The 15,214-nt window shown below is 38.1% G+C and overlaps 1 protein-coding gene across 1 annotated transcript in view; it reads right to left on the bottom strand.

The window, feature by feature from the left end:
* MAN1A2 (mannosidase alpha class 1A member 2) overlaps positions 1-15,214 on the bottom strand; it is a 132,264-nt gene that overhangs the window by 30,356 nt on the left and 86,694 nt on the right. The window contains exons 7-8 of the mRNA XM_058045284.1: positions 14,199-14,322; positions 13,693-13,786 (exon numbers count right to left, since the gene is read on the bottom strand). Of these exons, the coding sequence (XP_057901267.1) occupies positions 13,693-13,786; positions 14,199-14,322 (218 nt within the window). The remainder of the gene's footprint in view (positions 1-13,692; positions 13,787-14,198; positions 14,323-15,214) is intronic.

Below are 15,214 nucleotides of genomic sequence, written 5' to 3'. Positions count from 1 at the left end.
GAAGCAGGACAGCACTAAACCACAGCACAGGCAGGAGGTCAGACAGGGCACACAGTCTCGCTGAAATGCCACTGGATCTCAGCCCCAGAGAGGAGGGAGGGTCTGCAGAGCTCGAGTGATTTGTTCTCTGTAAGTGAAAATGTTTCTTTACAAATCTGGGGAAACAAATAAACAGGTTTTTTACTGCAAACAGCTCTTCAAGGCATAGGCAACAAGGCTCCCCCTCCTCAGTGACAGGTGAGGCACTGAGACTGGTCTGTCTGCTCTTTCTCTTCAGGACTAATTTTTGAGGAAGGTTGTAGATACCATGGATACTATGCATTCCCATAGCTCATCCTCATTTGTCATACCCAGACGTACCTAATATCTGTAAACAACTTCCTCCAGAGCAAGCCAATTTCCACATGAATGGCACTAGTTCCCAAGAATATGGTTATGGCCACAGACTGCAAGTTACCAACATGTGCCACTTTGTTTTGTTTACAGGGAAAGTTTGGTTCAGTGAGCATGTTTCCCACAACAACTGACAGCCCCCTAAAGATAACTTTAATAATGAAGCCTGTTCTAATGAAGGTCTACCTGCTCTCTAGAGCAAACTTAAGATGTGCAAATTATTTTTAAGCAGATGGCTTTAAGTAGTTAACAGCAGCTTAATGAGGCAAATTAAAAACAGTTCATGATTTGCTAAACCCTCTCTGCTCTGTGCCTTAATTGTTCAATTGTCATTTCTTGGCAAAGAGCAAGAATAAATAAAGAAGCCAAGCATTGTATTAAAGGTAGCACCTCATGCCAGAACTGATGCTGCAGTCCCAACACCTGAGGGCGAGGCTTCCTGCTAGCCAGGAGCAGAGGGGAGCGAGCCTCTGCCCTTCCCTGACCCCGGGGCAGAAAGTTTCTGCATGGCTTACTGCACACAGGATAAAAAAGATGAAATACAATACTGAGCAGAGGTATGTTTAGCATGCACAGGCTGCCCTGCTGGAAAGCAAGACAGTGAGATAACATTGGAACAGTGCAGAAGCACAAACAGGTGGAGATCAGGATCAACTATGCCCACAGTATTTTTAATTCACAAATTGTAACTACAACACTGATTCAATATTTTAAAGTAGAGACAGAGAGAGAACAAGCAAGCAAAAAATTACTAATTTGGCTATTTGTAAACTGAAATCTCGGAACTGTAATTGTCACTTTGGACTTTAAAATAAAGCAAAACTCACTAAAACCTGTGCTATTCTCACTAGACTGGAAATGCCAAGATAAACAAACCACTGATTAATTTCAACCAAGAGCAGTAGTACAGAATTACTTTGCAACAAAAGAAGAAAGCAATAAAAAGGAGGCTGATCTTCCCCAAGGATCACAAATTGACAAAGTGTTATTGTAATATGTCAGAGAAGGAGTTCAAGAGTGGAGAAGTTAAATGACCAGGAGGGGGTAGCTAATATTGACTTTCATTAAGAAACCCACATACCCCATCACCATTAGTTGTTCTGGCCTGCACCAACTAGCCTTACACTGCAGGAGCCCTCTTTCTCTGTGCAGGAAACTTCCAAAGAATTGTTTTTCTGTTTGTCTTTAGGCTGGCTCTGATTAAATTTCAGTTCAATCTTTACTTCATGTAGTTGGTCTTACTGCTCCTCAGCAGCTCTATATAGGTGCAAGCTCCCCTTTTAATCCTTTAATCCAGAAAGCTGAGGCCCTGGAAATTGCAGCTGCTGCAATTTACAGCAGAAATTCAACCTAAGGATGTCATAAGCCATAGTGGTTGGCTTAAAAGTGCAAACACTTGTAAATTAACTGCAGGAAAGGCAGCCCTGGTAAAAGGAAGTGGAGGTGCAATTTTAAGTCAAATATAAACTATGTATCACTAAGGAACACATTACCAGCATGAGAATTTTTCTGAAAACATTCAGGGTCTCATATAACAGAATCACTTTTGGAGAATTTAAGTTAAGCATTTATCAGTTGGGAGGTAGCTGAAGAGACACTGCTTCCCATTCTACAGTCTGGTGCCACAACAGAATCCAGCAACATGAAACACCTCGCTCAGCTCCTCCCAACCTGGGGGTGCGTGAGCACGCCTGCTCAGCACTCAAAGCTCTGGAGAATGGAGCAGCTGAACTCTAAAAACTCCAGATGGAGAACCTAGATGTGAATATTTTAACAAGACTTGGGAAAATATGGATGGTTCTTGAGTTCCTTCACTGTACTCTTTGAAAAAACAGACTTTAATCTGAGTAGAATCACGTTCCATTTCTAGTTTCATTTAGAGATGACTAAAGCATTTTTGTCAAAGTTGTTTAAAGAAACCCCAAGAGAACAGCTTGAGGCAGACAGAATATTCCAGTTGGAAGAACTAAAGTCTGGCAGCTACAAGAAACTGAAAACACAATCATTTAATGGAAAGTATTAAGCAATCTTAATTATAAGTGCTACCAGTTTCTCATATAATAAAATTAAGCAAAATTACTTCCTAGATCTGTAGGGACTATCAAACTACAGATTAAAAACAGTTAAACTTGCACAATTTGAGTGAGTCCAAAGACAATAGAAATACTTTGAAACAGACCAGCAAGCATAACAAGCCAACTAATACACATATTTAGGTAACTAATGTTCTTTGAATCAAAACATTTCTTCAGACTGAATGCAATTTACGATTCTGTAATGTCAAAGGAATATCCTAATTTGGTATCTTACAACAGACTGTACTTTCACTCTCAGGAATTCACAGCTGGAACAAATGTTTTGTTTTGTTTTTTGTATTCAAACTTTCCTGAAACATCAAAACATTCCAGCTATTATTTATAATTCTGGAAAGACGTAGGTCATCTCTCAGGAGACATATTCAAGAATTAAACACCAATCAACTAAAAAAATCAAGTCCACATGCTAAAATTAGAAATACATTAAATCCTTATGTCAGTGTGTTTACTGAGAAGTTTACTCAGAAGCCTTTTATCACCTGAAGTTGTCTTTTCAAGGTTATTACACTCACCCACAGAGCCACCCAAATGAAGCACACCTGCCTCTCAGCCAAGTTTGGAGTCACTGTAAATCCCAACTGTGTGGGCAGCTTTAACAAAGCCTCTGGGATTTGCAGTGGATTGGTGGGAAGTCACGTGCATGCTTGTCTCTGATGACTTTTCTTTACTTGTCAAGGTGGCTGTGAAAGAGCTAAAAGGGATAGCATCACCTGCTGCAAGTATGCATCCAAAACCCAGAGTCCTTTTGAATAGGAGTACATGTATAGGGGGATTGACAAGTTCTTAAGGTTGTTACACCCTTTAGTTTATTCACCTTAATCTTCCTTGAATATCTTGATTCTCCTCTTGAATATTATAAACAAGATCATGGGAGAGGGAAACCTTTATTAGATTAAATCTAGTCCAACATTCATCTGCACCAAATCAGCTGGAAAAACCACTGTCAAAAACTTCACCCTTCAAGCTGTATAAAGACATGGCAGTTTATATATTTATATATATATATATATATATATATCTCTTACATGGAAGCTGACAGTCAAAAGCGATTCTGAGGAGCAAGGAAAGACACTCCCTGTTTTTGATGTACTTTTGGATTATACCACATGCAATATAAATCCAGGCTACTCTGTTTCTTTCTCCTAAACTTCAGTCTATGTAGCTCTTATTTTTCTTCTCATGACAGATGCTTGAAATGGTGCACGCAGCTGCCTGACATTTTGATCACTCTGTAGGTGCTGGGAAATTGTGCTGATTTTAAGACTTGTTCAGTCCATGCTCTGTGACTGACACTGAGCTATAACACCATACGTGGACTGCATTCATCACCACTCCTCTCTTACTTGACTATATATGTCATATGGGACCATATCACACAGATCTTCAAGTTGAGACAGTATTTTAGGTTGCTGCTACAAGGACAGTCCAACTCCCAGTGAAACTTCAGGATTAAAAGATGCCATTGGTCAGATACATTCAGTGTTCACAGAACAGAACTAGAGACCCTCTCCTCTCAATGTCACCAAACTGGAAATGTTTCTCTCGTGACCACCAGCAGTTATATCTCCACATAGAACTCAGAATATGGAGTCTCAATACTGAAGACATAATAAAAAGAAAGAGATGTCAGATATGACAACAGATGTGTCACCTGAATTTACCAATCATCTAGAGAGCATCAACAGAAACACTAGGACCTCCAACACATTACAGAGAAGGAATAAAATAAAACCAAGAAAGTTTAGTAAGACTGTAACAAGTCTGTAAGTGGACTTTGATAGCCTTCCCTTTTGTAAGAAACTAATTAGTCAAGAATGGTTCAAAAATGCAGTTTTAGGCATAAAATTATCACAGAAATAATGAGATTCCACAGGCAATCAAACTCTAAAAACTCACAGAGGTGTCAAAGGATAACTTTATACTCCCCAATGATTTCAAGTTAATGTCTTCAAAGTCATCAGTTTAAGCTCTCAAAAACATCAGGCAGTACCCTAAACATGCCAGACTTCATTAATACAGATGAACTTACTGAATTCACAGTAAATGACAAAGATGAGAAAGACAAGTGGAAAAGCTGCTGTGGGACAAATCACAAATTCTAGATATTGATGCACTCCCCACTGAGATCATGCTCTAAAAGTATAGCTTGATGGTAAAACAAAATGAAACATTAATCTCTTTGCCTAGCAATGTATGCAAGCATTCTCATAACCCAAAGTTATACCATATCCAAATCCTCTCTTTAGGAATTATTTATAGACACTTCTTTCCAAATGCATAATTCATATACATGTTTAACCTTCCAATAACACTAGAACCTTTAACACATTAAACAAAGCTTTTATTTGTTCACCTCTTCCAGCATCTTGCTCAGCAGACCAGCTGAGCATCTTAACCTTGTAGTCTTATAAAAGCACATTCCCTGTAATGCACAGTTCTGTTGTATTTCATTAAAATAAAGTTTTAACAGATTATCTTGCTCTTGGCTTCTAATGAATAAACAAATTTGAATGCAGCTTTTTCCTGGAACACAGCTAATTACATTTGTACAAGGTTGTAAAGCAAAAGTGCAAGGGGAATTCCCCAGCAGAGATTACACAGATTATCTTCTATTCAAAACACATGCATGTTCCAAAGGACAGAACAACACAAAATAAATTGGAGAGTAAAATTAAGGACACCTGTCAAGATAGCAAAAGAAATTAAACTGCAAAGAACCACCCCCACCTCCTCATATGCAACAGCATGCCTACTACTGGAAGTCTAGAAATACTGCGGTAATTTTATTTGTTCATAATGTAATAAACTGAAAGCAGATTTCAAATAGAAAAACCTCCATAAATAAATGCTTACACAAATGTCCAAACTATCCAATAGATCACATATCTCCAGTTCTATAAATGATGTTCCAAACACAAATTAAAAAAGTAATTTACTTGCTAAATCAAATAAATGTGTAAAAATGCAGTCAGGTTGAGAACTACTCCACATGTACTTTTACAATATGCAATTATTTTACTTCTGTACCATTTCTATTTAAGAGAGAAAATCTTTTCCTTAAGCTGAAGGGGGAAAATAGTCATCTGCAACTTAAAGTATTAGAAATTATTATTCACAAGTCCAAATAGAAAGTAGTTATCTGATGAGTTTTGGAAAATACTTTGGAATATACAAGGTTGACTTGACTCAATTCCCTTTGCTTCGTTTTAGCTTATGGATGTTTTGCCAGAACTTGACCTTATATTTCACAATTTTATTTTTCCTGACTTTGCTAGTTCCTGACTTTGCTAGTTTCTTTAAAGAAGGTACAGGTATTAATAGACATAATTTAAGATACTCCTTGTGCTAAGCAAGGCATGTAGTAAATAGGTAAGGGTACAAGAGAGAATGTATAATATCTTCACAGTTAAAGGAGATTATGAGCAGCTTCAGCTGGAAAAGACGTGTTTTCCACAACTAGTATCTTTGCACTATCTCTAACCACACCACCAACCTGTTAATTTATGCTACAATTACATTTTTATCTGAAATATTTATCTGCAGTATTTCTTTAATCTTTTCAAAGACTACTTCATTCTTCAGTATTATTCACTTCACCTTGCCATCTGCAAGGGTTTTCATCTCCCAGAGGCAGGTGTAAAGACTGAAAGAGCTTCTGCTTAATTTTAAAAATGAAAGGCCTGATAACTGATAAATAAATCAGGATCTGGATTTCTATCTCTGTAGCACCCTTGAAAGTTTGCATTTTAGAGAGCCACTCTCCCTATGGATCAGACAGAGCTCACACTGACAGGGCAATACCCTTCAGCTGACAGGCTGATTTTTCTCAGTGTTTGCATTCTCACAAAGGGATGCGCAGAGTGTGACAGCACCTTCTTCATCAAAAAGAGGTCTGCAGATCATAGGGGCTGGGAGAGCTGGGTGGCAGAGCTCAGAGGCTGATGGTGGGTCCCAGGGCCCCAGGTTTACGTGCCAGCAACTGAAATCACCTCTGTGTGTTTGTTTTTCCCAGTGAATTTAATCCTGAGTGCATGTGTAGTTCATTAGCAAACTCTCAGCTGGACAGCAGGAGACAGGAGACCTCTGCATCTACACAGGTCCAGGGTGCAAGCACAAGTATTGGACTGAAAGCCTCTGCTAATTATTTGAAGGGTCCATGAGCATGAGGATACTTGTGAAGGGTGCAAGCCCATGCATCTATTTGACAGTGAACATAAGGAGGAGGATCAAAACTTGGCTACCTGTGGGTGTGTTGCAGGTGAGTTGTGGCAGGACTACACAGGGGTGCTGCCAAGGCAGGGCTCTGGGTGGCTGTCTGTGTGGGCAGCTGCATCATTATCCTTTTAATGCACCTCTGGAATATGTCCTGACTGCAAATGGGAACTTCAGCAGTCACATCCATCAGACAGGGATGGAGACACTTGGACCTGGCTGGCCTTCAAGTGCTGGGAAAGAGGAATCCCCAGGTCTTGGAGTCTGCTAAATACAGTGGTTTCTTTATCTATTTTAACCATGTTATATACATTATCATCAAATTTATTTTCACTGTTCCTTTAAATTCTGAAAAATAAATATAGACAGATGGTGCTGTGTATTTGATACCATATCATATCACAAATGAAAATAGATAGGATGCATTGCTCATGGTTTGTCTATTACCTGCAAGAGTTTAAATTAAGCCTTTTGCTTAATTACTTTGCTCAGCCCAAGGGCATTAGCCTCAAACCAGCTGTACAGACAGGCATAGAAAACCTGGAATATTCACCCAGTATTTCCACTGACTTCATTACAGTAATTTAATGTTTTTTTCCAATGTTTGAAATTTGCACCATTTTAAAAGAAAGGTAAATCTAAGACAAATAAATCTACAGATGCCTCCTCCAAGTAGCATTTTAAAATTAAAAGTGTTTGGTTTGATTTAAGCAGTTATTGTTGAAAATTAAAGACCACTTGAAGAAAATGCAATCTGCACATTCATAAAGATACTTGCTTAAGTTTATTTGAAGGCCAGTCTACAGCACAATCAACTGGGAAATGGAGGATGTAAACTTCTCCCATTCAGCCATCCGGGTTGTACCTTTATCTACTCTGTAGTAACAGGTACAAGAAGCTGCAAGAAAGTGAGAACATCACCAGAGGGGCCTAAGGTAGTGTAACAGGCTAAATAACCTGTGTGAATCTTCTTACTGTCTTTAAAGGATAGCTATCACTTTGACATGGAAGACACCATTTAGATTTAGTGCACTTAATACTCTGATCACTTGTGATCAATATCACACTGTAAATGAGTCCTTATAAAGATGATGACAGTGTCCCACACTGGGCTACTTGCAAGTCTGAGTAAGGGGCTTGTTTTCTGTAAGGGGACACGAATAAAGCAGCAGAGAACAGACTGCAGCCTGAATGTTCATCACATCAGCATTTGGTGGTGACAAATTTGGTGTCTGCTGCTACATTCCTAATAGCAATGCTCAGCTCATGCACTCTAAATTCACATGCTAGCTTATTTCACAGCAACCTGTCAATGTGCCCACATATCACTAAGGTGAAATAAACATAGAAGTTTAACACAGTATGACATTTCTGCTTATTTTCTGGCATATGGAAGCCATATTTGGCCTAAACCCCATCTTTAGTTAAACTGACAACTCTCTTAGTAACCAATCCAGGTAATTCCATTGGTAGCCCAGATGCAGGAAATGAGATTTGAAGTTAAGAGTAATTAGAGTTCCTCTTCAATAACATTATTACTTGCAAGAGATGTTGGAACCAGAAGAAATAAAGTAGTTTATTTTCAGCATTGGAAAGCAAAAAGGAAGAACGACCAATTTACAGAAATGTGCAAACATGACATGCATGCCCTGACTTTGCAATAACATGCAGATTTGGCTTTTCTTTTGTTGTTGCCTTTCTAGTTGGTATTCTCATCTAACATGTTTGCAAATGCAAACTAAATTTTTTCAACATATTTTAATTTTTTAAGAAATCCCTTTTCTTCAGTACCAATCAATTTTCATAATTTTGAAATCCTAGCTTTTTAATCAACTTTCTGTTATATCTGCTTAGGAAGCTTCTCTAGAAAGCACTGTTACTGCTTTCGAAAATAATCTAAATTCAAAGTTCTAATGCTTACACCAATCCAACTACTCACCATGTGTAAACCAAAAGCTAACAAAGTCAACTGAAGGTTAATGTGAGAGATTAGAAAATCCTTCCTGACAGCTATTTTCCTTTCAGTCTTACAGAAACTGAAACCCCAAAACAGAAGTATTGTAAATAACTTGTTCCTACTGGACCATCACCTTAGCCCATACGTAAAAATGGAATCTGTCAACATTCCTGTAGGCATTACAGCTCGGCCTTCTAGCAAATACCCCAGTGAGCTGACAAATACTGAGCTGAAGCCATTCAAAAGATGTCTGTCATGACCCCCATGCTGCAATAATGCCTGCCCATTATAAGCTTAACCCCAAATATTTAGCTATCATTTTCCTCCTCCTGGGTATAATGAACCCCCTTGCTGCTACACAGCATTAAGTTTCCAGTTGTATTACAAAGTATTTGCATAGGAAAGGATGGGGATTTAGCAATGACCAGTAAACCATTCACCCAGCAGTTCTTAGAATTGGGGTTTACAGCATTCAAGTTGAAAGAAATTATGGGATGAAGCAGTAGTCCCTGCTCAGTCCTGCCTGCTGTGGCTTCAGACCCTGGCTGCTGCTGCTTCACTGAGGCAGGCAGTAAAAGAAAGAAGTAATCTGTCACCCTTCTTCAAGGGCTATGTCAAGTGCATTAAATGCAAATGAACATTTATATTAATTAAATTGTAATCACTTCAAAGACGTGCCTATAGATTAATGCCACACTGACATAATGATTTGACTCATCTCTATAACTTGTTAAGAACCTGGAAGCAATGGTCACATTGTTCTTGATGAAATGATTATTACTAATTGACTGGTAGGTTACTTCACTGCTTCTAGCTGTTCAGGCATTTGTAAGAGAAGCATTGACTGGTTTGAATGAAAGCACTTGTCTTTGTAAGCTCCAGCAGACGAACAAGTGGAAAAGACGGTCTGCGCATCTCAGGGCACTGTCCCCAGCACGTCATTCCCAGCAGTGAAACGGCAGAACATGCTACTTACACTGAGATCAAAAGGCCTGCACTCTGATAAATCCAACCCCAGCAGAAATGACTCACTGGACCTCACATCAGAAGGATGTTGACAAAATTACAGCATATCACACACACCACTCCCCTTCTCCTAACCCAAGAAGAGCACAAGACCACATTTTGAGCAAACATTTAAACGAGGCAAACCAGACACAGCAACATGGCCTAAGATCTATGGAGGCTAAGACAGAAATATTCTGAGGCACAGAAAAACCCTGTAACAACTGCTGATCCCCAAAAGGCCTGAAAGACCTTTACAAAAGCTAGCTCATCACCATTCATGAACACTGGATATGCAAAGAGGACTGGGGGGGCCAAGGTACCTTTGGTTAAACCCTACAAAATTAGGGTGTGCCTAGGTTCCTAGTGCAAACAGCTCTGAGAAAGAATCAAAATACTCTAACAAGTATTAAGGTAGAAGGTACCAAGAACTTTCCACAAGGTTTTGTTTGCAAGTACAGATAGATCCAGTTTACAGCCCTATGGGGCCACACCAAAGCCACAGAATATGATGCTTCCCTTTTGTCCCACAATCTTGCAACAGGAATTTTCTTTAAATATTCAAGCTTACCTATCAGCTTGTTGGAACAAAATTAAACAAAGCAGCAATACTTCTAGAAGGGAACAATTTTTCTTCTATTTAAATAATGTAAATTTTTTCTTTAAAAAGTAAATATAAAGAGAAAGAAAAAATATAACTGCTGAGAAAATTTGTCCTAAATTAATACTTCCACTATATATTTTGTCTAATACTAAGAATCAACTGGTAGTTATAGCATTAATTGGTCTGACTGCTAAGTTCCCACCACCACTGATGTTATTATTACTTTGAATAAAGGCACTCACCACTAGAATAAAGGGTACAGAAATAGAAAATAAACCCACCACTAGAAATATGTTATATTGCAGCTATATCCCATAGTTCTTCAGCAGAATCTTTAGGTATATATTTATGCTGATTTATTTTATCTATTTCACACCCCTCGTGACTTAGTTGGAATAATGCACAGATTAACAAAAAAACTAACTAGAATTGAACCAAAAAAGTCTGAGCAGAGAAAAAATTGTTGAAAGGAAGAAAGAAAGGGATAAAAAAAAAAAAAAGGAAAGCAACACTAGAAAGGTCAGAGTGAAGTTACTTGTATCTAGGCAAATAATGTGTTCTGAAATAATTCTCAGAAACTTATCTGCAGAAAGTACTTTGTACAAGATAAGATGCATCAAACTAAAGGTCACAGCAAAGATGAAAAGGGCAGCTTTCCCAGAAGCTGGAAAAAGAAAAGCTATGCTTTGATACTCTTTCCATTGTCTCAGTCTTTCCAGTACAAAGGTATATAACAAGCCAAATACAATGCTCTTTGAAATTACCTTCTGAGGGGAACATAAAAGCCTTGCCTGCCTGTAATACCAACCATGGGACTCAAGCCAGTAACAGTGTAGGGGGCTTAGACATGAGTCCTCTCGTGAATTGGGATGTTGTGGTAAGGCATCATCCCTACTCGCCTCACTCATGCATAGCAGAACACAACCTCTGCAAGGGAGAAAGAAATTCCTGCCTAAGCCCCTGCTACTCCATCCCATCTGTCCAGTGTTTCAGACCATGTGCTCCTTTACTGTAACTTCTTAATTTTTTTTCAAGTAGATGCACCTAAGATTGATCTACCAGGGATACAGCCAAGACATTTTCTCATTCCATCCAAGTTTGTGAAAGGAAGTAGAGAATTATGCTATCCACAATATGAGTATTAGGTTTCCAAATGCTGTTTGTCCTAGTTTCAGCTGGGACAGCATTAATTTTTTAGAGTAGCTGGGAGGGGGCACGGCCAGACTCTAATGTTGCTCAATACCATCTCAGGTCATTGCCAGAAGCAGGGAAAATGACCCCTCTCAGCAAAAGGGCATAATTTCTGCTCAGGGAGAAGAAACTGGCTGGAAAGAACAGGTCTCCTCTTCTATATAAACCATTTCTTTGTTTTATACGTTTTGTTATTAATATTCTCGCAGTTATTGTTCATTTTCTCATCTCACTGCTGTTTCCAGCAAATTGTTCTTATCTCAACCAGTGATCTGTTGTGCAGGAGGCAGGCAGAGGGCAAGTGAGCAGCTGATTGTGGTTTTAGCAGAACTACTAAAATGGAGACTACTATCCTAAGCCATGATATTGCTGCACTGTAAAAATCCTAGAAATATTACAAGAATATCTGAATATGCACTTGGAACCTTATTTGCTAAAAAAAAACCTCAAACCCCAATCACTAAATTCCAGAAAATAAATTTTTCATTCATGATCAGCATAGAAAAATTAAAGGCTCTAAGAATTTGTATTTCTTTTTATCCTCAGAACGCAAGTCTCAGTTTGCACTCTTAAACTTGGGTCCCAAATGTATTATCTTGCAAAATCCATTTAATAGTATGTTTGAGCTCCATCAAACTTCTGCAAAGTTCCACTGTATGTTTATTATTAGTGATGAGGAGCATCTAATTCCCAAGAGATATTAATTCTGTGCATTGTAATTACAAGAAAGCTGGACAGGGACTTTTTACAAGGGCATGTAGTGACAGGACAAGAGGAGATGGATTCAAACTGAAAGAGAGTAGGTTTAAATTAGATATTAGAAAGTCTTTACTGTGGGGGTGAGCTGCCCAGAGAAGTTGAGTATGCCCAATCCCTGAAAATGTCCAAGGCCAGGTTAGAGGCTTTGAGCAACATGATCCAGCAGAAGGTGCCCCTGCCCACAGCAGGGAGGTTGGAACTAGATGATCTTTACCAGCCCCTCCCAACCCAAGCCATTCCAAGATTCTATGAAACAGCCTCTAAAGAATCCTGGTGATACATCACATTAGACTGCTTTTGATAAAACCAGCACAAGCAGATGGTTAGGAATAAAAAAAAAATATAAAAAATTGTTTCAAAGCAAAAATACAAAACTGTCTTTTGAATAAATAATGCCTGAGTATTTGTATTTGCATATTTTCTTATTTATAAATATGTTGTTAAACTTAAATTTATCAGAAGAATTTGTCCCATCAAACCATTTGCCCATCTCAGCTGGTGTCATGATCCACTCAAAGATATAAGATGCTTTGGAGAGAATTTTGGCTTTTAAGATGGGATTAGACTAGTATTTCACAATGACTGCAATGACAGCTGTATTCATCTCCCTCACATACCAGATTCAAAGTCAGAAGCAGATTCTCAGTTTGCAAGCCAGAACATGTTCTGCAGGATATTTACAGCCAACCACTGAAATCCCCAAAACCTATCAATGATGTCAAACAGGACAGAAATAAATCATCTTGCCTGTTCTTCCTAAATAGACTTGCATTTATAAAAGATAAAGAAATAAAACCTTGAAGAAAAAAATTCTCTTTTATCACTGCCACTACCAAAGCACAAAACCACTCAACTTTTTTTGAAAGAGCCACTACAAGAAAGGAATCATGTTTGTGTCTCTCTCTTGATGTTTTATCTCTCCTCTTAACTTGTCAGCAATAATGCCTGCTTTTTCCTTTTTCTTTTCATTCCAAAGCTTTTTTTTTTTTTTTTACATCTATAAGGAGGTTCATCATGCCATTTCACAGGCCACTAAGGAGATGAATTATGTTTGTAGATGTCAGTGCCTAACACAATTTAACCACCACAAACATGCATTAATGCACGTCACCTTACAATAATCCACTTACCAGATGGTTTGCAGAACAAAACCAGGAACAGAATCAAAATGAGGAAATACTTTCAGCCTCATTCTTTATTACTGAAGATTTTATTGACTGATAAACATAAGGACAGGCATCAGATTAAGCAGCAAGCTGCTTTCAGAAAGTACCCTAAAAAGTGAGCTCTGTGACTTCAGACAGAGACAGGAAAAGACTCATTTCAGGAGATTTCAAGTTCAAGCAGTCCTTCTGCATTTTAAGTTATCAAGCAATGCTGTTTGTGCCCTACAGAATAAATTTTCTGATCTCCAACTCAACAACAAGATAAGAAGTAGACTTCTAATTAGGAATTAATAAAATAAGAATACTTACGCTGACCCCACCGGCCTGTTCTTGGATTCAAATAATTTGGATAAAGTCCATTAGGACGATCCATTTTTTGAAGTAACTTCCGAATGTGCATGACCTAAATTAAATCAAGAATCAGGTTCACCACTAAAAATGTTTGTCTGCCCTCTGCACAAAGTTAAATCTAATCTTTTTTATTCTTCTTTCATTTTTAGTAGCAAATTTTATTAATCTGAACCACAAGCTTTCTTGAGGGCTTTCTTCAGATTTGTACATTTTTGGTTTTAAAGGACTGCTCAAATAAACATGCTTAAAAATAATGATTCTTAAATGTATTCCGAAACAAATAAGAAAACCTGTGTTATCATATATTTCTAGTTGAAATACAACAATTTGGTAACAGAAATACAAGCATGAAAATATTTACCTGCTACCAAGAATGGAAGTAGAATTCAATATAGAAAGTACTTCTCCTTTAATTAAATTTATGATAAGAAGTATGATAAAAAATATTGATTTTTGAGACTCACCTTGTTGTAATATACAGGGTCTCCTGTCAAATAACTAAGGTGGACAAATTCCATGTGCAGAGTACCAAACTCAGCAAGGATGCTGCTGCCAGCAGAAGCCCAGCCCCAGTTTCGACCAACACCACTGAATTCCAACAAATATGCATAAAGAAAGGAAGAAAACAACAGAAAATTCAGAATTATTGTGCACAGCACAACTACCACAGCCAATTAAGCAAGCAACAACAATATTTTAACCCACACTTAAGTTTACAGGAGTTGTGATTTGATTGGTCAATTGGTACACTGGTTGGATCTTTTTGGAATAAAGATACCATAACCTCATCGACAAAAAGTCCTATGTTTAAATAATATAATACCATGAAGTCACACAGATATGATGACTTAACACTGGGCTCAATCACAGTTGTTTCTTATTCACTGCATGTTCTTAAGAAAAAGAACCAAGGTAAGACAAGTTTTGAAGGTGGCAGCATTGCTGCCTTGTCCTGCTGATCTGCTGTGTTCGCTTGACTTGTGTGAGATGTGCTTCCCTATCTTGTGTCTACATAGGAATACAGGATGTTTACTGTTGGCATAATATTTGAGTTCCTCAGGCTCACCTAAAGAATCAGCAGAAAGCGTGACATATCTATTTTTTGCACTCAAAGTGATACCATTTTGCTAATCCTAACTCCTAAATTACCTCTGGTTTAATTTAATCTGGGAGTTTTCACCACCTTTCAGGATTGGGTCTTTTAATTTCTGTAATTAACTATGTATTTCTGAAGATTACTTCTACTTCCTCTCATAAGTGATTTCAGTTATGAGTTAGTGTACACACAATCTAGATATACATCCCAATTCAGCTACTGTTTAAGGACGTAGTGAAAATTTAAAGAATGCCTTGCATCAAAAACACTCTCAAAATCTGAGGGAAATCCTAGCACTGAGCAAGCAATACAACATAAATTAGGCAAGGCAGTTGTCTTCCATGAGGCAATGCAGACCATCTAAGTTCAGTCTGATCTGAGCAG

Source organism: Melospiza georgiana, chromosome 2, assembly GCF_028018845.1.
Source record: "Melospiza georgiana isolate bMelGeo1 chromosome 2, bMelGeo1.pri, whole genome shotgun sequence".
In the NCBI taxonomy this organism is placed as follows: Eukaryota; Metazoa; Chordata; class Aves; order Passeriformes; family Passerellidae; genus Melospiza; species Melospiza georgiana.
Note: the sequence above shows the minus strand (reverse complement) of the source record. Positions and strands in the feature narration are given on the sequence as shown.